Source organism: Haematobia irritans, chromosome 3 (genome assembly GCF_050003625.1).
Source record: "Haematobia irritans isolate KBUSLIRL chromosome 3, ASM5000362v1, whole genome shotgun sequence".
NCBI classification, from domain to species: Eukaryota; Metazoa; Arthropoda; class Insecta; order Diptera; family Muscidae; genus Haematobia; species Haematobia irritans.
Window position 1 is genome coordinate 123,637,659 of NC_134399.1, and position 26,548 is coordinate 123,664,206.

A 26,548-nucleotide genomic window follows, 5' to 3' on the forward strand; every position below is an offset into this window, starting at 1 on the left:
TTCAATTACAAATTCAATTGATGTTGATGACAAAACTCAATTAAGTTTTTAATTAAAAACGTAACTATTATCATTTATCTTCTTAACCTTAGTGTTTCTTTATTTATTTTTTTAGTGGTTAAATGACACACAAATTTTTTTTTTCTGATTAAATCACGAAATTAATTGATCCAATTTATTTTTTAATTGAAATGTTTTCAATCACAGAAATGATAGTATCAATTAAAAAATTAATTGAAAGTCAATTAAAAAATTATTGATACTATTAATTTTGGTTATTGATTTTTGTTTCAAGAAAAAAAATTGTTGAATCAATTAAAACTTTAATTGAAAAAATTTTCGTTAAAATTGTTTTCTGTGGAGTATACCAGGGAATTGCATGATACACAAAAAAAAAATTTCACGAAAATTTTTCCAATTAAAGCCTTAAAAAATATTCAATTTTTTTTAAACTTTTAAAAATATTCAATTAAAAATTAAAATGATTCAACGATTTTTTTAATTGAAACAAAAATTACAAAATAACAAAAATTAATAGTATCGATTAATTTTTAATTGACACAATTATTGTTTTAATTGACTTTCAATTTATTTTGTAATTGATACTATCATTTTTGTGTGTACAAAAAGTTAACAAATATAAAGATGATTTCATTAATACTGGATCATTATTATGGACAAAACGATTTTTCAAAAGTTTATCAACTTTCTTCTATGATAAGCAAAATTCGCATTCGTATTTTAAGGACATAAAATTTTTGGTCTCACAGTAATATTTTTTAAGTATATTTATTAAAGAAATTTCCAAACGATGTTCGTTTGTCTAATATTTCGTTTTTGAGGAATATGTATAAAAATGATTTCGAAGGCCATTTTTTATTCCATTAAATCATATCTTTTTAATTAATTAACAAAAAATATTTTTTTCTCGATATAGCTATGAACACGTTTCTTACGATTCTGTACTATTAACTCAACTTTCAATAAATGGTAATTTTATGGTCTCTAGACCAAATAATGAGTCAATAAGAAATTCAAAGACAACAAAACTTGTTTGTTGACGTTCGATTTTCAACACCTTGGAGAACGAGGAGAAGGGCTGTCTACCACATCTGTTAAATTGCATTATGAACAACCTAGTAAAACTCAATACTAGCCAATCGATACTGTACAGAAATTTGACTCGTTTCAGACGCTTATATTACTTAATTAGTAATCATTGTAGTGTGCACTCATTATATCAATACTTTTATTTCATTTTATGTTAAGTCGGAAATTGACAATTAATGGTGGCAAAAACTATGTATTATGTCTTTGTGAAATTATTTTTGTGTGAGAAAACAATTATGGCACCTATTAATACGTGGGTTATCTTTTACTTTTGCCACTCTCATTGAGTTATCTTTTAAATATGAATTCTGAACATATTAACTGATTTTTCAAATGTCGAAAAAGGTAGACTTCTGATTTTATTTTTTACGAGAACGAGAAAAAAGAAGTCATTCGGTTCCAACTCAAAAAAGGGGACGCCAATGCCAACAAAATTTTTCTATAGAAAACAAAATTTTGACAAAATTTTCTATAGAAATAAAATTTTGACAAAATTTTCTATAGAAATGAAATTTTGACAAAATTATCTATATAAAAAAATTTTTTTGACAAAATTTTCTATAGAAATAAAATTTTTACAAAATTTTCTATAGAAATAAAATTTTTACAAAAGTTTCTATAGAAATAAAATTTTTTACAAAAGTTTCTATAGAAATAGAATTTTGACAAAAGTTTCTATAGGATAAAATTTTGATGAAAATGTTGACAAAACGTTGACAATTTTGAGAAATAAAATGTTGACAAAATTTTCTATAGAAATAAAATGTTGACAAAAATGACTATAGAAATAAAATTTTAACAGAATTTTCTATAAAAAATAAAATTTAGACAAATAGAAATAAAATTTTGACAAAATTCTCTATAGTAATAAAATTTTGACAAAATTTTCTATAGAAATAGAATTTTGAAAAAAAAAAATCTATAGAAATAAAATTTTGACAAAATTTTCTGTAGAAATAAAATTTTGAAAAATTTTTCCATACAAATAAAATTTTGACAAAATTTTCTATAGTAATAAAATTTTGACAAAATTTTCTATAGAAATGAAATTGTGACAACATTTTCTATAGAAATAAAATTTTGACAAAATTTTCTATAGAAATAAAATTTTGTCAAAATTTTCTATAGAAATAAAACTTTGACAAAATATTCTATAGAAATAAAATTTTAACAAAATTTTCTATAGAAATAATGTTTTGACAAAATTTTCTATAGAAATACAATTTTGACAAAATTTTCCATAGAAATAAAATTTTGAAAAAAAATTTCGATAGAAATAACATTTTGAAAAAAGTTTTCTATAGAAATAAAATTTTGACAAAATTTTCTATAGAAATAAAATTTTAACAAAATTTTCTATAGAAATAAAATTTTGAAAAAATTTTCCATACAAATAAAATTTTGACAAAATTTTCTATAGAAATAAAATTTTGACAAAATTTTCCATAGAAATAAAATTGTGGCAACATTTTCTATAGGAATAAAATTTTGAAAAATTTTTCAATACAAATAAAATTTTGACAAAATTTTCTATGTAATAAAATTTTGACAAAATTTTCTATAGAAATAAAATTGTAACATTTTCTATAGAAATAAACTTTTGAGAAAATTTTCTATAGAACTAAAATTTTGTCAAAATTTTCTATAGAAATAAAATTTTGACAAAATTTTCTATAGAAATAATATTTTAACAAAAAATTCTATAGAAATAAAATTTTGACAAAATTTTCTATAGAAATAATATGTTGACAAAAATTTCTATAGGAATAAAATTTGCAAAAATTTTCTATAGAAATAAAACTTTGACAAAATTTTCTATAGAAATAAAGTTTTGACAAAATTTTCTATAGAAATAAAATTTTGGCAACATTTTCTATAGAAATAAAATTTTGACAAAATTTTCTATAGAAATAAAATTTTGACAAAATTTTCTATAGAAATAAAATGTTGACAAAATTTTCCATAGAAATAAAATTTTGACAAAATTTTCTATAGAAAAAAAATTTTTTGACAACATTTTCTATAAAAAAAAATTGAGAAGATTTTCCATAGAAGTAAACTTTTTACAAAATTTTCCATAGAAATAAAATTTTGACAAAATTTTCTATTGAAATAAAAAATTTTGACAACATTTTCCGTAGAGAAGATATTTCCATTTTTCTTTTTATTAACTAATAGTAAAAGCCTCGCAGAGTTATTTGAAAATAGCATTAAAAAATAATGCAAATAGTTCAACAGTAGTAATAATAATAACTAAACTAAAATTAAAATGACTAAAGGGTGATACGGTCAAAATTTGGTCAATATAAGCTTGACGTATTTCTTTAAATTTTGCATTTAAAAAACCTGAACACCCCTCATTTTGAAGGTGTGTGTGTCTAGAATGTTGCTCCTATTTTGATTTTGGAATTCACTCTTCAGTTGTCACAATGCCGTCCAAGCAAGAAGAGCAGTGTATCAAAATTTTGCTCGCGCATCGCGAAAATCCGAGCTACTCGCACGCAAAGCTGGCAAAATCGCTAAAAGTTGCCAAATCAACCGTTACAAATGTAATTAAAGTGTTTGGGGAACGTTTGTCGATAGCCAGGAAGTCTGGATCGGGGGAAATCGAAGACCGGAAGCCGCTGAGACGACAAAGAGAGTTGCCGGTAGTTTCAAGCGAAACCCTAACCTCTCTCTCCGAGATGCCGCAAATAAGCTGGGTGTATCGTCTACAACCGTGCATCGAGCCAAAAAACGAGCCGGACTATCGACTTGCAAGAAGGTAGCGACTCCAAATCGCGATGATAAACAAAATACGACGGCCAAAGCGCGATTCCGGATGCTGTACACGACGATGCTGACGAAGTTTGACTGCGTGGTAATGGACGACGAAACCTACGTCAAAGCCGACTACAAGCGGCTTCCGGGACAGGAGTTTTATACGGCAAAAGGAAGGGGAAAGGTAGCAGATATTTTCAAGGACATAAAACTGTCAAAGTTCGCAAAGAAATATCTGGTTTGGCAAGCCATTTGTACCTGTGGCTTGAAAAGCAGCATTTTCATAGCTTCCGAGACTGTCAACCAAGAAATTTACGTGAAAGAGTGTTTGAATAAACGTCTGCTGCCTTTCCTGAAGAAACACGGTTGTTCCGTACTGTTTTGGCCGGATTTGGCATCTTGCCATTACGGTAAAAAGTCCATGGAGTGGTACGCCGCCAACAACGTGCAGGTGGTTCCCAAGGACAAGAACCCTCCCAACACGCCAGAGCTCCGCCCAATTGAGAAATACTGGGCTATTGTCAAGCGGAACCTAAAGAAGACCAAAAAAACTGCTAAGCACGAGCAGCAGTTCAAGGCAAACTGGCTTTCTGCGGCGAAGAAGGTGGACAAGGTGGCTGTACAAAATGTGATGGCAGGTGTCAAGCGTGAGGCCCGGCAATTCGGATTTGGAAAAGCGAAAGCCTAACTGAATATTTTTCCTGAATTTTATACTAATTGAACTTGAAAAAGAAATTTAATTTGATTTTTTAAATAAACGATTTCACCGATTTACACGCGTTTTTCCTTGACCAAATTTTGACCGCATCACCCTTTATAGAAGTTTTGTTTGACTTTATCTAAATGAACACGTAAACATGACAAATATTTTTTGTTTTAATCACAAAAGTAATTGATTTAATTTATTTTTAATTGGCATTTTTTCAATCAAGGAAATTGATAATATCAATCGCCAACTTATTAAATATTTAATTGTCGCAATTAAAAATTTAAATGATTCAATAAATTTGTGTGATTGATTTTTTTTTTTGATTGTAATTGAACTGCAATTTTATAATTAACAATAAATATTTTTTAATTGGAAAACAATCAGTTATATGTTTGATCTGTGTATATAGATTATAGTGGTATGTAAGGATACTTGTATCCGTAGACATACGACTTCATTAAAAAAAAATAAAACACGACAATTACAAAGACTACAAATGTTGACTTAGGCATTTTCAGCAAAAAATCGAGGGAATTGTTGTTGTGTTAACATATTCCATTTCTAGACGTGTTTGATTTTGTTTGGGGTTATCATTAAAGGTTCGCTTGCATGGAGGGATGCGTCATGTATCCGATACCACCATCATCCACCAGTAGAGACGTTCATTGAACTTTTGTTCTACTGAACTGCTTTTATAATTGCCTTTGTTTTCGGTCAGAATTTTCCTCTTCCTTTTGTATGACAATAGGTAAACTCTTCCTTTGTTGTTGCGTGCAAAGAAATTTGCTGGAGGCTATGGGGGTATTTTTGTTAATTTAACTGGCGCGCTTCTATAGAAGAATTTTTTTTGTTTCTGTATTTTCTACAAGGTACCAAAGTTCAGTGATGTTTCATCATTTTACGATACAATCCAAATTAAGAAATATTCTATGATAGATATGAGAGGAAGTTCTAAAAATTCTGTTTATGGTAGCATATGCCCTAATCAAATGTGAATAAAAATAATATTCAACAGCGATAAAAACAAAAATAAATGTCTTACTAATTGTTTCTGGAATGTTATTCATTATATTCAATATTAACAACACGTACATATAAACTAAATGGAATGACAAATATTTTATTGAAATATGTTAGTTATTGAATAAGTAATTATTTATTTGTAACATCAACTATGAATTAATATTTTCGTTATTTCATATTAATTTAGATGAAAATAAAATGAAAAAGTTTATTTTTTCTAGAATTTACACATGAATTCGTTGAATAAATAAAAGTCCTTGGGCGATTGATATTTGTGCCGATTAAGCCATCCAAATTTTCCACATTTGGGAGGTGTCCAGTTATGAGAGTTGTTGCATGAACAATTTCTAAACACAATAGATGTAATATGAAATTAAGGGCATTTGCACATGTTGTACACAATTCTGTTCTTTGTTTCAACAGACATTTCCTTATATTTCATTATGTGTTTCGATATTTTCACTCGCTGTTTACCGTTTTTAGTCATTGGCCATTTTGTTTTATTCTCCCCTTTCTAGGAAAAATATACAATTTCCAAACCCTGTTGGGATGATGATGCATCTCAATCTTCATAATAAGGATTGAAAATCGCAAATATTTTTGCAATAATTATTTGTTTTTCCATATATGCACAAGTGTTTTTTTTTTATTTTATACCTTGCCATGTGCAAAGAGAAGCTTTCATTCTCATCAATATTAATATACATTTCTGGAAATTATTTAAACAAATATCACAATTGTTTTTGTTGACCTTGAACTACATCGATGAACACCTTTGAAAGATTCGACCACGCATAACAGCTCTAAATTAAGTGAATATAAATTTGTCCACGGTATTAGTAATGGTTTTTGGAATTCAATGGAATTGAAATGAAAAAAAAAAACAAGTATATACGGCCGTAAGTTCAGCCAGGCCGAATCTTATGTACCCTCCACCAAGGAACCTTCTATGAAAGACTGTCATCCACAATCGAATTACTTGGGTTGTGGTAATACTTACCGATGGTAAGGTATCTTAAAACTTTTTAACATTATCTTCTAAATTGTAAGTTAGTCCATACGTGGTATATATTAGACAAAAAAGGTATGTATAGATAAGTCTACAAATATTTACGAATCGATATCGACTTTTGCACGGTACTTAGAGAGTCAGATTTGAAATATGGGGGTCACATAAAGGGTGATACGGTCAAAATTTGGTCAAGGGAAAACGCGTGTAAATCGGTGAAATCGATTATTTAAAAAATCAAATTAAATTTCTTTTTCAAGTTCAATTAGTATAAAATTCAGGAAAAATATTCAGTTAGGCTTTCGCTTTTCCAAATCCGAATTGCCGGGCCTCACGCTTGACATCTGCCATCAGATTTTGTACAGCCACCTTGTCCACCTTCTTCGCCGCAGAAAGACAGTTTGCCTTGAACTGCTGCTCGTCCTTAGCAGTTGCTTTGGTCTTCTTTAGGTTCCGCTTGACAATAGCCCAGTATTTCTCAATTGGGCGGAGCTCTGGCGTGTTGGGAGGGTTCTTGTCCTTGGGAACCACCTGCACGTTGTTGGCGGCGTACCACTCCATGGCCTTTTAACCGTAATGGCAAGATGCCAAATCCGGCCAAAACAGTACGGAACAACCGTGTTTCTTCAGGAAAGGCAGCAGACGTTTATTCAAACACTCTTTCACGTAAATTTCTTGGTTGACAATCCCGGAAGCTATGAAAATGCTGCTTTTCAAGCCACAGGTACAGATGGCTTGCCAAACCAGATATTTCTTTGCGAACTTTGACAGTTTTATTGCTTGAAAATATCTGCTACCTTTCCCCCTTCCTTTTGCCGTATAAAACTTCTGTCACGGAAGCTGCTTGTAGTCGGCTTTGACGTAGGTTTCGTCGTCCATTACCACGCAGTCAAACTTCGTCAGCATCGTCGTGTACAGCCTCCGGGATCGCGCTTTGGCCGTCGTATTTTGTTTATCATCGCGATTTGGAGTCACTACCTTCTTGTAAGTCGATAGTCCGGCTCGTTTTTTGGCTCGATGCACGGTTGTAGACGATACACCCAGCTTATTTGCGGCATCTCGGAGGTTAGGGTTTCGCTTGAAACTACCGGCAAATCTCTTTGTCGTCTCAGCGGCTTCCGGTTTTCGATTTCCCCCCGATCCAGACTTCCTGGCTGTCGACAAACGTTCCCTAAACACTTTAATTACATTTGTAACGGTTGATTTGGCAACTTTTAGCGATTTTGCCAGCTTTGCGTGCGAGTAGCTCGGATTTTCGCGATGCGCGAGCAAATTTTTGATACGCTGCTCTTCTTGCTTGGACGGCATTTTGACAACTGAAGAGTGAATTCCAAAATCAAAATAGGAGCAACATTCTACACACACACACCTTCAAAATGAGGGGTGTTCAGGTTTTTTAAATGCAAAATTGAAAGAAATACGTCAAGTTTATATTGACCAAATTTTGACCGTATCACCCTTTATACGAGGGCAGTTCGGAAACTTCTTAGCCTAGCACAAAAAGCGCGGTATAAACAGAAAAAAGTTAAGCGTTTTTGGAAACTTCCATCTCTGTTATGAACACATACTAAATTTTGTTTCGATCTGGCAACTCCTTCATATCGAAATAGGTGTTCAAAAAAGGCGCATTTTTTTACAATGGAAAAATTAGAAATGCGTGCTGCCATTAAATATTTACATAAAAAAGGTATGGTGAATGTGTTAGGTGGAAGTGCTCCTTCATATGCAACAGTAAAAAATTGGTCGTACAAGCATTGAAGATGAACCACGTGGTGGACGTCCAAAAACAGCAACAACAACAGGAATTGTAGCCAAAGTGCATGATATGGTATTAAATGATCGACGAATAAAAGTGCGTGAAATTGCTAATACCATGGGCATCTCAAATGATCGTGTCCACTTAATTTTGCGTGAAGAACTACAGATGGAAAAGCTTTTTGCAAGATGGGTGCCGCATTTGTTAACAGTCGATCAAAAACGCATAAGAATGAACATTTCTCAAGCTTGTGTGGATCGTTTTAAGCGAAATAAAATGGATTTTAAGCGTCGTTTCATAACTGTTGACGAGACATGGATCCACCACTATACTCCAGAGAAAAAAGAACAATCCAAACAATGAATTGAAGCTGGAGGAAGTGCCCCAAGGAAGGCAAAAACAATTCAATCGGCTGGTAAGGTTATGGCAACGGTTTTTTGGGACTTCAAAGGTGTTTTATTGATTGACTATCTGCAAAAGGGTAAAACAATAAATTCAGAGTACTAACAGGTTGGCTGATAAGTCCCCGGTCTGACACATAGATGGCGTCGCTAGTATTAAATGCATATTATTTTTATATAGTACCAACCTTCAAATGATTCGTGTCAAAATTTGACGTCTGTAAGTCAATCAGTTTGTGAGATAGAGCGTCTTTTGTGAAGCAACTTTTGTTATTGTGAAAAAAAATGGAAAAAAGAAATTTCGTGTTTTGATAAAATACTGTTTTCTGAAGGGAAAAAATACGGTGGAAGCAAAAACTTGGCTTGATAATGAGTTTCCGGATTCTGCCCTAGGGAAATCAACAATAATTGATTGGTATGCAAAATTCAAGCGTGGTGAAATGAGCACGGAGGACGGTGAACGCAGTGGACGCCCGAAAGAGGTGGTTACCGACGAAAACATCAAAAAAATCCACAAAATGATTTTGAATGACCGTAAAATGAAGTTGATCGAGATAGCAGAGGCCTTAAAGTTATCAAAGGAACGTGTTGGTCATATCATTCATCAATATTTGGATATGCGGAAGCTCTGTGCAAAATGGGTGCCGCGCGAGCTCACATTTGACCAAAAACAACGTGTTGATGATTCTGAGCGGTGTTTGCAGCTGTTAACTCGTAATACACCCGAGTTTTTCCGTCGATATGTGACAATGGATGAAACATGGCTCCATCACTACACTCCTGAGTCGGCTGAGTGGACAGCGACCGGTGAACCGTCTTCGAAGCGTGGAAAGACTCAAAAGTCCGCTGGGAAAGTAAAGGCCTCTGTTTTTTGGGATGCGCATGAAATAATTTTATCGATTATCTTGAGAAGGGAAAAACCATCAACAGTGACTACTATATGGCGTTATTGGAGCGTTTGAAGGTCGAAATCGCGGCAAAACGGCCCCATATGATTAAGAAAAAAGTGTTGTTCCACCAAGACAACGCACCGTGCCACAAGTCATTGAGAACGATGGCAAAAATTCATGAATTGGACTTCGAATTGCTTCCCCAACCACCGTATTCTCCAGATCTGGCCCCAGCGACTTTTTCTTGTTCTCAGACCTCAAAAGGATGCTCGCAGGGAAAAAATTTGGCTGCAATGAAGAGGTGATCGCCGAAACCGAGGCCTATTTTTAGGCAAAACCGAAGGAGTACTACCAAAATGGTATCAAAAAATTGGAAGGACGTTATAATCGTTGTATTGCTCTTGAAGGGAACTATGTTGAATAATAAAAACGAATTTTGACACAAAAAAAATGTGTTTTTCTTTGTTAGACCGGAGACTTATCAGACAACCTGTTATTGCAACCTTTTAGATCAATTAAATGTACAAACTCGAGAAAAACGTCCTGGCTTACAACACAAAAAAATATTTTTTTATCAAGACAACGCACCAGTGCACAAGAGTGTTTTAACTAGCCATTGTTATCAACGAATTAAAGTACGAGTTGCTTGACGACACATCTTATTCTCCTGATTTAGCTCCCAGTGACTACAAAATCTACAAAAATTTCTTACTGGCAAACGTTTTACCTCAAATGAAGATGCAATTACAGTTGTGAACCACTATTTTGAAGACCTTGAGGAAAACTATTTTAATCAAGGGATATAATTGCTAGAAAAGCGTTGGACTAAGTGTATTGAAGTATCAGGAGATTATATTGAAAAATAAAAATATTTTTGAAAAACTAACTATTCTCTTTAATTGATAGGCTAAGAAGTTTCCGAACCGCCCTCGTATGGGGCTATATACAATTATGAACTTGATATGGACCATTTTGTGTGTGATTGGGGATCGATTTATCTGAGGGCTATAACATATATAAGTACAGACCGATATGGACCTAGTTAGGCATTGTTGTTAATAGCCATACACTAGCACAATGTACCAAATTTCAACTGATTCGGATGAAATTTGCTCCTCCAAGAGACTTCAAAACCAAATCTCGGGATCGGTTTATATGGGGGCTGTATATAATTATGGGCTGATATGGACCAATACCTGCATAGTTGTTACACCTTAGTATTTAGTACACCACGTACTAAATTTCAATCAGATCGGATGAATTTTGCTTCTCCAAAAGGCACCGGAGGTCAAATCTAGGGATCGGTTTATATGGGGGCTATATATAATTATAGACCGATATGGACCAACTCCTGCATTGTTGTTAGAGACCATATACCACGTACCAAATTTCAACTGAATCGGATGAATTTTGCTTTTCCACGGGGCTCCGGAGGTCTAATCTGGGGATCGGTTCATATGGGGGCTATATATAATTATGGACCGATGTGGACCAATTTTTGCATGGTTATTAGAGACCATACACTAACACCATGTACCAAATTTCAGCCGGATCGGGTGAAATTTGCTTCTCTTAGAGGCTCCGCAAGCCAAATCTGGGGATCGGTTTATATGGGGGCTATATAATTATGGTCCGATGTTGACCAATTTTTGCATAGTTGTTAGAGACCATATACTTACATCATGTACCAAATTTTAGCCGGATCGGATGAAATTTGCTTCTCGTAGTGACTCCCCAACCCAAATCTGGGGATCGGTTTATATGGGGGCTGTATATAATTATGGACCGATGTGGACCAACTTTTGCATGGTTGTTAGAGACCATATACTAACACCATGTACCAAATTTCATGGTGTTAGTATATAGTAACCCTTCTCTTAGAGGATCCGACTATACGTAAAAGTGGACCGATATGGCCCATTTGCAATATCATCCGACCTACATCAATAACAACTACTTTTGCCATGCTTCAAGTCGATAGTTTGTTTCGTTTGGAAGTTAGCGTGATTTCAACAGACGGACGGACGGACATGCTTAGATCGACCCAGAATTTTACCATGACCCAAAATTTATATACTTTATGGGGTCTTAGAGCAATATTTCGATGTGTTACAAACGGAATGACAAAGTTAATGTAGCCCCCATCCTATGGTGGAGGGTATAAAAATGTGTGTGCGCGCACCCAGTAGACAAAAAATATATGGAAAAAATACTTGGAATCGGTAAACCTGTTATATTCCTTTGTTGCTCATCTTGTGTTTACTGGTCTGCATCACTTTTGTTTTCAATTTGTGTGTTTTTTTTTTATGTTTTGCTTTTATTACTTTCTTACGAATATGGAGGAAGATAAATAAGCAATTTTTGTGCATACTGAATGGTTCTTTGTACTCTGGAGTAGAGGGTGTACATGTGAGTAAAAATTTGTCGAAATTTTGAAATACCCATTTTTCTAGTTTTTGAAAAATAGAAATAGTTGATTTTTGAGTTTTGGACTATTAGAAAATTGGAAAAAATTTTGGAATTTTAAACTTCTCTGAAGAACTTTTTGCACCATCCTGTTGAGACCTCATTTCTTTTACATCCATATCTTGAAGTTTTGGCAACAAAAATCATTGATCATGATTTTATATCGATTTCCAATCACGATAAGGCGTCGTCCTTCTTCATTTTTAAAGAAATAAGGACCGATGATTCCGCCAGCCCACACAGAAAAAAATCACGAAAAATTGTCAAATTGAAAGTTTAATTGAGTTTTAAAAAGTATTCAAACAAAATTTTAATTGATTCAAAATTTTTTTTAATTGATTCAACAAACATTTTTAAAATTAAATAGTATCAATTATTTTTTTAATTAGATCAATTATTTTTTAAATTAACTTTCAATTAATTGTTTAACTGATGCTATTGATTGAAGACATTTCAATTAAAAAAATAATTGTATCAATTAATTTCGCGATTGCATCAGAAATACTTTTTTTTTGTGTGCCTTGACCGCACTAAACAGTAGATATATCGGGATGCATTGATTATTCTTGTGTGCATTATCTTTGCTCCAAATAAAAATTTGATTGATTCGACAAATTTTTTAGTTGAAACAAAAATCAATCACAAAAATTAATAGTACCAATACATTTTTTAATTGGATTGACTTTCAAATTAATTTTGTAATTGATACTATCATTTCTGTGATTGAAGACATTTCACTGAAAAATTAATTGGATCAATTAATTTCGTGAATGAACACTAAAATATTTTTTGTGTGCAAGTAAAAGACGTTTTCTTAATTAAAAAAAATAAACTTTTAACCAAAGATGAAAAATTCTCCAAATTAATCCTTAGCCTATATTTGTAACTTTTTGTATCATTAATTCAAGTTTTTTTTAATCAAAAGTTTTTTTCTTTACTTTAAGAAAAATTTACCTGCAAATTACAAAAATTTAATTAATTTTAAATTAGAAAAAAATTAATTAGACAAAATGTTAAGGCGACGATTATGAAAGTTATTTAATTAAAATGAAATTTGTTCTAAATAATGTCCTAAACTCTAGATTGAATGGTACACAAAAAAATCATGAAAATGTTTCCAATTAAAGTCTTAATTGAATTTTAAAAAATATCCAATTAAAAATTTAATTGATTCGGCAAATTTTTTAATTGAAACAAAAATCAATCACAACAATTAGTAGTATCAATTAATTTTTTAATTGATACAATCATTTCTGTGATTGAAGACATTTCAATTAAAAATTAATTGGATCAATTACTTTCGTTATTGAAGACAAAAAATATTTTTTGTGTGTATGTATGTAGTATTGTGAAACGCTGATAATTGTACACTTTGCAAAACATTTTCTTGAGCATCTAGTTCTTAAGATACGAATGCGGGTTTTGCTTAGCATAGAAGACGCATTTCTTTTTTGCGACTTTGGAGATCCCAAAAAAATCTCGAATATTTTTTTAAATCAAGCTTTAAAGAAATCGTCTTCGGACGGATATTGCCTTTTTTACCTAACATTATCTCCGGCTTCGGCCCTACACTCGGAGAAGGAATACGATAACCTCAAACAGGTTTCAAGAGCAAAATATTATTTTTGAACGTCAAACATAGAACATGTTTGTCGAAGCCATATTATTTTCTTGGGAATTGTGTATCTGACTTCGGCAAGCCTGTTTTACGACAAAAATGTTCAATCTTTCCGATCCAAAGATATTTATTCAATTAAAAATTTAATTGATTCAACAAATTTTTTAATTGAAACTAAAATCAATCACAAATTAATTAACAAAATTAATAGTATCAATTACTTTTTAATTGGATCAATTAATTTTTTAATTGATACTATCATTTTTGTGATTGAAGATATTTCAATTAAGAAATTAATAGGAGCAATTAATTTCGTGATTGAATCAGAAAAAGAAAAATGTGTGTGAAAATTCAAAAAGCCTCGTATCGATTGATCGCAACATATGCTCCAAAAATACGATCACGGTTCTTCGAAACACGTCTATGAAATCGTGACAGGTGATGAAACGTTGACTGCTCTTTATTTTCGGGTTCATACGCGTACCGAAAGTAAACAGCAGTCAACTGTTGTTGTTCAGGAACAACAAAATTCAACAAAAGTTACTCGCGCACGAAGCACTTCCCAGCAAAGGTTAGGTGAGGTATAGTGACAGCCCGATATGTCAGTATCATTTAGACTATACAGTCCATTGTTATACCACAGGTGATGAACTTCTTTCTTATCAAAGTGTGGTGCCCACCGCTAAGTTAAGCTCATTGACAACGAAACTCCTTCTTATTGCCGCATTCGAACGGCATTTCACATTACGGTAAAACCACTTAGAGAAGCTTTGAAACACTCAGAAATGTTGTTGTTGTTGTAGTAACAGTTTTTAATGTAGTTTAATCCATTTTGTTCTATGCTTGTGTAGTTCAGCTGGTAGCCAGATCAAGGAACTCTGCGACAAGGATGGGATGTGTCCAGAGTGTTCTGGTAGTGAGACGCGTAGGCTTAGCTGATAAGTACGAATTGAGGCGGCTGTACTTGCCTGACCTCCCTGGTCTGCCGTGGGAGGTCTATCTCCTCCGGTACTATGGGCGGCGGTCGGACTTCGAGAACGGGATTAAATTTGTAGCTTCTCACCGCTTCAGCTACAGTATCCTCATGAATCCTGTTCAGACCTGCCTGGTATAATGCCTGATCTAGAGGCTCTCTTTTGTAACGCTGGATCTCGGGCTCTAGAAGTTGAAGATCAGCCCTTACATTCCTGGGTGGAGATTGTCTATCCACAAGATGGTGATTCGGATGACAACTTCGATGGCAACCCAAGAGGTACTGCTTTGACAAAATGTAATTGTGTTGACGCACTGGGATGATCTTGGTCTCAGCATAAAGGTGATCCACGGGTGTACTGCGGAGTCATCCTTTTGCGGTTCTAAGGGCAGCGTTCTGACAGGTCTGTCTGCGTATCGCTCGTTTGAGGTGTCCGCACTGGCGCTGCATAGTTTACCACTGACCGGCCAATTGCCTTATATGTAGTTAACAAGGTTTCTTCGTCCGCACCCCAAGTGCTGCCGGCAAGCGACTTAAGGACCTTGTTTCTACCGCGGAGCTTATCGCAAATTGCAGTGGCATGGGCGGACGAATTGGAATTGTTTCGCCATCGACTCGGACATTCAACTGTCTGCGTACTTCCTCCGTCCATGTAGTGAATAGTGTGGCAGAGGATTTGGTGGGAGGTATCCTCAAATTTGCAGTAGGTTAGGTTAGGTTAGGTGGCAGCCCGATGTATCAGGCTCACTTAGACTATTCAGTCCATTGTGATACCACATTGGTGAACTTCTCTCTTATCACTGAGTGCTGCCCGATTCCATGTTAAGCTCAATGACAAGGGACCTCCTTTTTATAGCCGAGTCCGAACGGCGTTCCATATTGCAGTGAAACCACTTAGAGAAGTTTTGAAAACCCTCAGAAATGTCACCAGCATTACTGAGGTGGGATAATCCACCGCTGAAAAACTTTTTGGTGTTCGGTCGAAGCAGGAATCGAATCCACGACCTTGTGTATGCAAGGCGGGCATGCTAACCATTGCACCACGGTGGCTCCCAAAAATTTGCAGTAAGATCAGCGAGGTAGACATTCAATCGATCGCAAATGTCATCAACAATGGGCCCATATACCATGATTGTGCAATCGTCTGCATATGACACAATCTCGACGCCGTCAGGAGGGATGGATTCGAGGACAGGTAGAGGTTAAACAGTGCCGGAGATATGACCCCGCACTGGGGAACTTACTGTTTAACTCTACGGGGTTATGACTTCTTGTCCCTGAATTCCACGTATGTTACGACTGGCGTCCTCACATATAATTTAGAACCCAACGCTTCGTTCCCGCCGGTAGGGACGTATTCTCGATGTCCTGGAATAATGTAGCATGTTTAACCGTATCGAACGCTTTCGATAGGTCAAGTGCCACGAGGACCGTCCTATGACACGGCTCGAGCTGATTAAGTCCCCTATTGATATGTGTCGAAATGTCACCAGCTTTACTGAGAGAGGGAATAATCCATCGCTGATAAAGCAAATGATCACCTGTTTTTCGGAAAAATTGAACACGTCGCAATCGTACCGCTAGAACAACGCAGGACAGTCAATTCTGAGTTGTACTCAACGGAACCAAGCGCCGAAGACGGATCACTCTTCACCACGAGCTCTCACACATCGTCTTAACCCTTTCACTACCGAAGTAAACCTTATGTTAAAAACTTTAAATTTACTTCTTGTTTTACTTGTACTAACATCATGTAGAACACAAATTGTAATTTTGAGGACCTAACACAATTACTTCAAGAGCTATATAAGCTTGTTATAAAAACTTAATTCTGTCCATTTAAAAATGGTGTCAAAATTTCGTATTTTTCATTTATTGTTAAAGAAGTTCATAAAAATGCATTTTAGTGGTCACCAATATGGAAAATATTTATATCTTATTTATAGCCTCTACTTTAAAATAACATCGAGCAATAAATCGAAACAAACTGGGGAAATAGAGTTTGGTGTCGTTTTCAAATGCCCTCCTAAATGGACATCGGTAGTCAAAGGGTTAAACAACTGCATTCTTCTTAGCCGCCTTATAGTCCTGACATGGCATCGAATGACTTCTTTTTATTTCCGTATGTACAAAATAAAATGATTGGTCAATGTTTTTCCGACACCTGAAGAAGCGGTTGATGCGTTCAGAATGCATGCTTGGTCTAAATCAAAGTGGCAAACGGTCTTCGACAATTTGTTTAAAAGCATGCAAAAGTGTATAGATCTAAATGGGAAATATTTTGAAAAACAATAAAGCGATATTCGGTGATTAATATTTCTGTTTGTTCTCTAATCCCGAAATATAAAAGGCGACCGTCGTATATGAATTTCATATATACTATATTTAGCTATAAAATATATCCTCCATTAAATTATGCAGATTTTTTTCTGTTATTACTTTGTCAATGTGATGGGACTGATTTTTTTTGTGCAACTTTTTTATTTTCTCTCGAGTTTTGTGCAATAAATATTCAATTAATGGCGATTATATTTTCAATGGAACTGATTTAAATTGTTGTTTAATCAGTTCGACTTTTGCTCTTCTATAAATATATTTATATATGTATATTTTTATGTAAAATAGTATTTTTTTCTGAGGGTTGATCGCCAAAATATATTATGAATAGCCAAGAGAGAATTAGGTCAAAACCTCATTAAATCGAAATTATTTATATGAGGACTTAATAAGTTATTGAATTCCCAGCAAAAAAAAAGTTGGAAGTTCTTCTAAAGGCACAACTTTAAAAGGACTTCCAAAAATGACTTACCAAAGATGCTCTTTATTTTAACTACACAGGAAGTTCTTTTAATTCAATTTTTTATAACTTGATTTGTTAATATTTTTAATTTTTTTTTGTTTCAAATAGATTAAAAACTGTTCTTACACAGTTTTTAATAAAATGGAACAAATTATTTAAATTTTGTCGATAAAAATGCTAAAACCATTCTAGAAAAATTGCGAATTTTTGAAAATATTTGAGGTCAAACGTTTCATGCAGACGTTAGAGTGCATTGAAAATAATAAAAAATTTTAAAAATTATTTATTTAGGAAAATATCACATTTTTTTAAATTCACATCCAAAACACTGAGTTCAGATCACATCCTACAAGTTCATCCTATGACAAGTCCATATCAAATTCATCGCTTCTGCGTCAAATTCGCACCACTTACGGATCCAAAAAGAAAATTTTCACTACTTTTTTTACTGGGTTGTTTCCACAAATTAAGGAGTTGAAAAATCGAGGAATTGAAAGATGGTTGAATTGAACGTGTGACTTGTCATATAATAGTCTACGTATCTAGTTGTATTTATTTTATCTTCATTTATAAAATGTTTACTTACATTATAATTAAAAATTTGTTTGTTTTTTTCTTTGTCTTATTTTCAGATTCAACCAGAAGCTGTAAGTATAACACTTTTGTGTATCAGAAGAAACCCCTCTATCCTCATTCTGCCCCCATACATCTTCCTTTCCTTCTATTATTACATTGATGACATCATTACATCACTGCAATTTTCCAGATGAAAATTAATGCTAGAAAAAAAATTGTAACACATTCCTTTACAGTTAGCTTTAATTAAGGTTAGCATATGTGTGGCCACATTTATTAAATACAATGAACAAACATTACCTCTCATTAGGTTTTTTAGCTATTAGAGTTTTTATTATGTAAAAAGAGAAAAAATTGTAGTTGAATATTTTCCTAATGTAACGTACAATAATTTTGTCCTTAGTCGTACCCCCTTTAAACCGTGGGATACACTGATCGATGGGAGCCACCGTGGTGAAATGGTTAGCATGCCCGCCTTGATTGCGGTGGATTATCCCACCTTAGTAATGATGGTTACATTTCTGAGGGTTTCAAAGCTTCTCTAAGTGGTTTCACTGCAATGTGGAACGCCGTTCGGACTCGGCTCTAAAAAGGAGGTCTCTTGCCATTGAGCTTAACATGGAATCGGGCAGCACTCAGTGATAAGAGAGAAGTTCACAAATGTGGTATCACAAAGGACTGAATAGTCTAAGTGAGTCTGATACATCGGGCTGCCAACTAACCTAACCTACACTGATCGATTAAAAAGTATCTAAGAAATAATCCAAGGTTGTTAGCTACCCAGCAAAATAATTTGGAAGTTCTTCTAACGGCACGACTTTAAAAGCAGTTCCAAAAATGTCCTCCCAAAGATGTTCTTTATTTTAACTGCACAGGAATTTCATTTGAGTCAATTTTTTTATAACTCGCATTTTTCATGTTTTTAATGGAAAATTTTAAATTTTATTGTTTCAAATATGTTAAAAACAGATTAATAATTAATAAAATAGTGCAAATTATTTAAATTTTGCCGAAAAAAAATGTTAAATCCTTTGTAGAAAAATTGCGAATTTAGGAAAATATTTGATGTCGAACGTTCTGGACAAGTGTTATAACGCATTAAAATCATAAAAATTTTTTAAAAATTATTGATTTGTGAAAATATAAAAAAATTTCTTAATTCACATCCAAAACACACCTTAAGAAGTGATGCAAATTCAGTGCAACGGCTGTTGAAATGGTGGACATCCCTCCTATGAGAAGCCCATGTTAAATTCATCGCTTCTGCGTCAATTTTGCACCACTTCCGGATCCAAAATGAACATTTTCACTACTTTTTTTGGCGACGCTTTTTTTTTGCTGGGTAGCAGTGTTGCCAGGTAATTTTTGATTCTTCCCCCCAAATCTTAAGAAAAAAAAACCCTAAATTGGTCTAGACTTTTTTCAAAAACCCCCAAACAGTTTATGTATGTAAATAGTACAAAAAGAGGCCCAAAATTTCGTTAAAAACCCTGTTGTGGTACACTTTAAAAATTAACACAAATATATAAACTGAAAGAAGATTTTTTCTGAGGAACAAAATTTTAGACAAAATAAGTTTTTTTAATGCTAAAAATTTTCTTTTGAAGTAAATAAAAATCATTACACCACTTGTCACAAATTCGGGTTCGAGTCCCGCTTCGACCGAACACCAAAAAGTTTTTCAGCGGTGGATTATCCCAAAGATAATAAAAGAGGAAGATGGGAGATTGGCTACTGAGCACATCCAACCATTTACCACATTAGTTTAATACTCGAACCAAACGCGTATACGACAGGTATTGACATAGCATTAAAATGCACATAAAAAGAAACTAAGAGCACGAAATAAATTTCCATAAAGGGGAAAATGTAATTCTTTTTGTTGTTGCCTAAAATTTATCATTGTTTCATTAAGAAAATTAAATTTTTCATTTAAAAAATAAAAACTAAAAACAACTAAAAGGTTACAAACATGTATTAAACTAATCTGGTAAATGCAACATTTGGTATGACGCAAGCCAATCTCCCATCTTCCTCTTTTATTATCTTTGGATTATTCCACCTAAGTAATGCTGGTGACATTTCTGAGGGTTTCAAAGCTTCTCTAAGTGGTTGCACTGCAATGTGGAACGCCGTTCGGACTCGGCTATAAGAAGGAGGTCCCTTTACATTGAGCTTAACATGGAATCGGGCAGTGATACGAGAGAAGTTCACCAATGTGGTATCACAACGGACTGAATAGTCTAAGTGAGCCTAATACACCGGGCTGCCACCTAACCTAACCTTGTTTTTAATTGTATCAAATATTAAAAATGCCCCTTCAACAGATGCATTTAAAAAAGAATGTCATTGCATACTTGCTTGTATTTAGGAACATGGGTTGACTTCCCTTATTTTTTTCTCAAAATTCATGCTCCACTTTATAAGATCTAAGATATTTTTTTACACCCAAAAATCCCCCTAGATAAATGTTACTCCTAAAAATCCCCCTAAACGTCTAAAAAACCCCTAAATTTGGGGGGGAAAACCCCCCAACCTGGCAACACTGCTGGGTAGACAAGTGAAAAGGTGACAACAGTCGGGTAGACTAGCTAGGCAAGTGAAAAGGTGACGCGTGTTATGTTGCCCTTGGATGCAGATGGGACACACGTAAGCTACGTTGCTAGCAATTTCTGATAGGTAGGAATTGAGGCGACTGTACTTGCCTGATCTTACTCCGAAACAATTTTCGTCGTAAAAAGAACGAAACAGTTCGTTAAAAGTACTAAATTTGTAATTGAAAGAAACTTTTCATTCAAATAACAAAATATTACATTCATTCACCGAAATTTATTCCTCATCGTTGTATGTAAAACTTTCGTACTTTTTACGAAAAATTTGTGTACCTTTTATAAAAAAAACTTCGTGCTGTTTTTGAGAAAGTTTCGTACTTTTTTTGAAAAAAATTTTGTACTTTTATGAAATAGATTGGTACTTTTTATGAAAAGGTTTCGTACTTTTCGTTAGAAAACAAGTAAGAAAAGTAGAAAATCGGGCGGGGTCAACTATATCATACCCTAAAACATCCCTGCTGAATTAGTAATACTAAGCACTTGGTATCACTGATATACGAGGGCACTTCGGAAACTTCTTAGCCTAGCACAAAAAGCACGGTATAAACAGAAAAAAGTTAAGTGTTGTTGAAACTTCCCTGTCTGTTATGAACACATGTTAAATTTTGTTTCGATCTGGCAACTCCTTCGTATAGAAACAGGTGTTCAAAAAAGACGCATCCGCAATTTTTTTTTTCAATGGAAAAATTAGAAATGAGTACTGTCATTAAATATTTACATAAAAAATGTTTATCGGGACAAGAAATTCATAATGATATGGTGAAAGTGCTCCTTCATATGCAACAGTAAAAAATTGGTTTGCTGAATTTAAACGTGGTCGTACAAGCATTGAAGATGAACCACGTAGTGGACGTCCAAAAACAGCAACAACAACAGAAATTGCAGCCAAAGTGCATGGTATGGTATTAAATGATCGACGAATAAAAGTGCGTGAAATTGCTAATATCATGGGCATGTAAATGATCGAGTCCATTTAATTTTGCATGAAGAACTACTGATGAAAAAGCTCTCTGCAAGATGGGTGCCGCATTTGTTAACAGTCGATCAAAAACGCATAAGAATGAACGTTTCTCAAGCTTGTTTGGATCGTTTTAAGCGAAATAAAATGGATTTTAAGCGTCGTTTCATAACTGTTGACGAGACATGGATCCACCACTATACTCCAGAGACAAAAGAACAATCCAAACAATGGACTGAAGCTGGAGGAAGTGCCCCAAAGAATGCAAAAACAATTCAATCGGCTGGTAAGGTTATGGCAACGGTTTTTTGGGACTTCAAAGGTATTTTATTGATTGACTATCTGTAAAAGGGTAAAACAATAAATTCAGAGTACTATTGCAACCTTTTGGATCAATTAAATGTACAAATTCGAGAAAAACGTCCTGGCTTACAACACAAAAAAATAATTTTTCATCAAGACAACGCACCAGCGCACAAGAGTGTTTTAACAATGGCTAAAATCAACGAATTAAAGTACGAGTTGCTTGACCACCCACCTTATTCTCCTGATTTAGCTCCCAGTGACATTTACTTGTTCCCAAATCTAAAAAAAATCCTTGCTGGCAAGCGTTTTACCTTAAATAAAGATGCAATTACAGTTGTAAACCACTATTTTGAAGACCTTGAGGAAAACTATTTTAATCAAGGGATAGAATTGCTAGAAAAACGTTGGACTAAGCGTATTGAAGTTTCAGGAGATTATATTGAAAAATAAAAATATTTTTGAAAAACCAACTATTCTCTTTCATTGATAGGCTAAGAAGTTTCCGAACCGCCCTCGTAGGTTTGGGAGAGATGAACCGCATTTCCATACACACAAACTTTGTTTTTTTTGATTCAATCACGAAATTAATTGATCTACTTAATTTTTTAATTGAAATGTCTTCAATCACAGAAATGATAGTATCAATTAAAAAATTAATTGATACTATTAATTTTTGTGATTGATTTTTGTTTCAATTAAACAATTTGTTGAATCAATTAAATTTTTAATTGGAAATTTTTTAAAACTCAATTAAGATTTTAATTGGAAAAATTTTCGTGAATTTTTTTTCTGTGAGCATACATATTTATGGGAGCTTTATCTCAATTTGAATCACGATCACGAAAATCACAATCATAGTTTTAATTGGACCTAAAAAAAAATACTTGATTAAAAAATTAATTGATTTCTTTAGCAAATTAATATTTTAATTGATTTAATTAAAACTTTAATTGATGTTGATTGATACTTGTTTCTGTGCACAAAAGGGTACCTAAAGAACACTAGATCTAGCCAACTTTGAGTAACATCGGGTGATAAATAAGGGTTTTATGGCCAAATTTGGGAAAATCGGGCGATACATATATGGGTGCTATATCTAAATCTGAACAGACTTCGATAATTTTTTGCACATGTAGTAAGTACTATAGAAAATTAGATTTGACCAACGTTGAGTAAGGTCGGCCGATAAAGTTATTATACCCTGACCACTATGTGGTTTAGGGTATAAAAATGTATTGTCCAAAGTGCAGTTGGTTGTAGTAACAAGCAGTGTTGCCAGTATTCTGGCTTTTGTCCCCAAATTATGATGTTTTCGTCCCCAAAAATCCCCAATTCAAACTTAAATTCCTTACAAAAATCCCCATTGCATTTTTGACCAGTTTTGGTGACCTTATATTTATGAACCAAAAATTACTTCTAAATCTTCAAGTAGTAAAATTAGGTGGTAGGCACGTTGCCAAAAATTGGTAGAATTTCCAAAATATGGTAGATTTTGTTTGGTAAAATTGTTGATGATTTTGAGAAAATTTTCCATAGAAATAAAAATTTGACAAAATTTTCTATAGAAATAAAATTTTAACAAAATTTTCTATAGAAATAAAATTTTGACAAAATTTTGTATAGAAATAAAATTTTGACAAAATTTTCTATAGAAATAAAATTTTGACAAAATTTTCTATAGAAATAAAATTTTGACAAAATTTTCTATAGAAATAAAATTTTGACAAAATTTTCTATAGAAATAAAATTTTGACAAAATCTTCTATAGAAATAAAATTTTGACAAAATTTTCTATAGAACAAAAAAATTTGACAAAATTTTCTATAGAAATAAAATTTTGACAAAATTTTCTATCGAAAAAAAATTTTAACAAAATTTTCTATAGAAATAAAATGTTGACAAAATTTTCTATAGAAATAAAATGTTGGCAAAATTTCCTATAGAAATAAATTGTTGACAAAATTTTCTATAGAAATTAAATTTTGACAAAATTTTCTATAGAAATAAAATTTTGAAAAAATTGTCTACAGAAATAAAATTTTGACAACATTTTCTATAGAAATAAATCCCCAATTTTATGGAAATTCCCCACCACATCCCCAAGTCATCAAATCCCCAACTCGTCCCCATTCACGAAAAAATATTTGGGGAAAAGTACCCAATACTGGCAACAAGTATGAAAATATCATCACAACTTTAAACCTTACGCTTTTAAATCGGTTGTCTAATTTGTATTCATAACATGATATCACCCAAACGAACAGTGCTGAAGATATCACCCCACCTTGAGGAACTCCCTGTTTCACTCTACGGGGTCTCGACTGTGTATACCTAAATTCCACATGCGACTGGGTCCTGCACAGATAATTAAGAACCCAACGGTTGGTTCTTGCCGATGGGGATGTGTTCTTGATGTCCTCGAATTGTCGGGCATAGTTGACCGTACCGAATGCCTTCAGTAGGTGAAGCGCCACGAGAACTGTGCTGTGACACGGCTTTTTATGTATGTATTCTGAAATGAAAGTGGAAGGTATGAAAAGCATGGTTCCTGGGAGTTCGTTATGACCGTGTTTGTCTGTAATATCATCCTATTCAAATTTTTCAAGAAAACGAAGATTGATGAATAGCTTAGGTCGAGTGAAAATATATTATTCTTCAGGGTAGCTGGCACGAAGTGTTAAAATTTAAACCGATCCTATTAAAATATGTGTAATTCAAAATCCATCTATTTTTGTTCGGAGTGGCCACCTTTCGCCATGATTATTACTTTAAGTCGGTCAAATAAGATGCACGAATATAGTCTGCCAAATTTTTATCATATTTATTTTTTAGTCCTTGCCTTGTTCTTCAAAAATTTTTACCCCTCGAATTTTTTCATATCCATAAAAAAATTCTTGGCTAACCAGAGTCCAGAAATTTTGTCAATTTTTTTTTCTATAGAAAATTTTGTCAAATTTTTTTTTCTATAGAAAATGTTGTCAATTTTTTTTTTTCTATAGAAAATTTTGTCAACATTTTATTTCTATAGACAATTTTGTCAAAATTTTATTTCTATAGAAAATTTTGTCAAAATGTTATTTCTATAGAAAATTATGTCAAAATTTTATTTCTATAGAAAATTTTGTCAAAAAAAATTTTTTTTTTTCTATAGAAAATTTTGTCAAAAATTTTTTTTCTAGAGAAAATTTTGTCAACATTTTATTTCTAGAGAAAATTTTGTCAAAATTTTATTTCTATACAAAATTTTATTTCTAAAGAAAATTTTGTCAAAATTTTATTTCTATAGAAAATTTTGTTAAAATTTTATTTCTATAGAAAATTTTTTTTAAATTTTATTTTTATAAAAAATTTTGTAAAAATTTTATTTCTATAGGAAATTTTGTCAATATTTCAGTTCTATAGAAAATTTTGTCCAAATTTTAGTTCTATAGAAAATTTTGTCAAAATTTTATTTCTATACAAAATTTTGTCAAAATTTTATTTCTATACAAAATTTTGTCAAAATTTTATTTCTTTAGAAAATTTTGTCAAATTTTTTTTTCTATAGAAAATTTTGTCAAATTTTTTTTTCTATAGAAAATTTTGCCAATTTTTTTTATAGAAAATTTTGTCAAAATTTTATTTCTATAGAAAATTTTGTCAAAATTTTATTTCTATAGAAAATTTTGTCAAAATTTTATTTCTATAGAAAATTTTGTCAAAATTTTATTTCTATAGAAAATTTTGTCAAAATTTTATTTCTATAGAAAATTTTGTCAAAATTTTATTTCTATAGAAAATTTTGTCAATATTTCAGTTCTATAGAAAATTTTGTCAAAATTTTATTTCTATAGAAAATTTTGTCAAAATTTTATTTCTATAGAAAATTTTTTCAAAATTTTATTTCTTTAGAAAATTTTGTGAAAATGTCATTTCTATAGATAATTTTGTCAAAATTTTATTTCTATAGAAAATTTTGTTAACATTTTATTTCTATCGAAAATTTTGTCAATATTTCAGTTCTATAGAAAATTGTGTCAATATTTCGGTTCTATAGAAAATTTTGTCAAAATTTTATTTCAATAGAAAATTTTGTCAAAATTTTATTTCTATAGAAAATTTTGTCAAAATTTTATTTCTATAGAAAATTTTGTCAAAATTTTATTTCTTTAGAAAATTTTGTTAAAATGTCATTTCTATAGATAATTTGGTTAAAATGTCATTTCTATAGATAATTTTGTCAAAATTTTATTTCTATAGAAAATTTTGTCAAAATTTTATTTCTATAGAAAATTTTGTCAATTATTTATTTTTATTTATCTATAGAAAATTTGTGAAGCCCCATAAATGCTACCAATCTACAAAACAGTAAAAAATACCATTTTTGGTAGAATTTTTCCAACTGTTGTAAGCGGATATAAAACTAAAAAACATAGTTAAAGTGGGGAAGTTGTCAAACAAAACTTTTATTTTCTTTAAAATTCATTCTAAGGGAGCTTTTGACAAAAGTCTTTTGTTGAAATATAGTAAAAGTACTTTTTCGCTCAAAAAAGTACCTTTTTGTACATTCTTAAAAGAAAAGTACGATGGGAAAAAGAAGTT

At 32.4% G+C, this 26,548-nt stretch overlaps 1 protein-coding gene across 3 annotated transcripts in view; it reads left to right on the plus strand.

Moving 5' to 3' along the window:
- Ubr1 (Ubr1 ubiquitin ligase) overlaps positions 1-26,548 on the plus strand; it is an 81,995-nt gene that overhangs the window by 33,064 nt on the left and 22,383 nt on the right. For all 3 annotated transcript variants that reach the window (XM_075300989.1, XM_075300990.1, XM_075300991.1), the window contains exon 3: positions 18,148-18,162. In XM_075300989.1, coding sequence (XP_075157104.1) covers positions 18,148-18,162 — 15 coding nt within the window. The remainder of the gene's footprint in view (positions 1-18,147; positions 18,163-26,548) is intronic.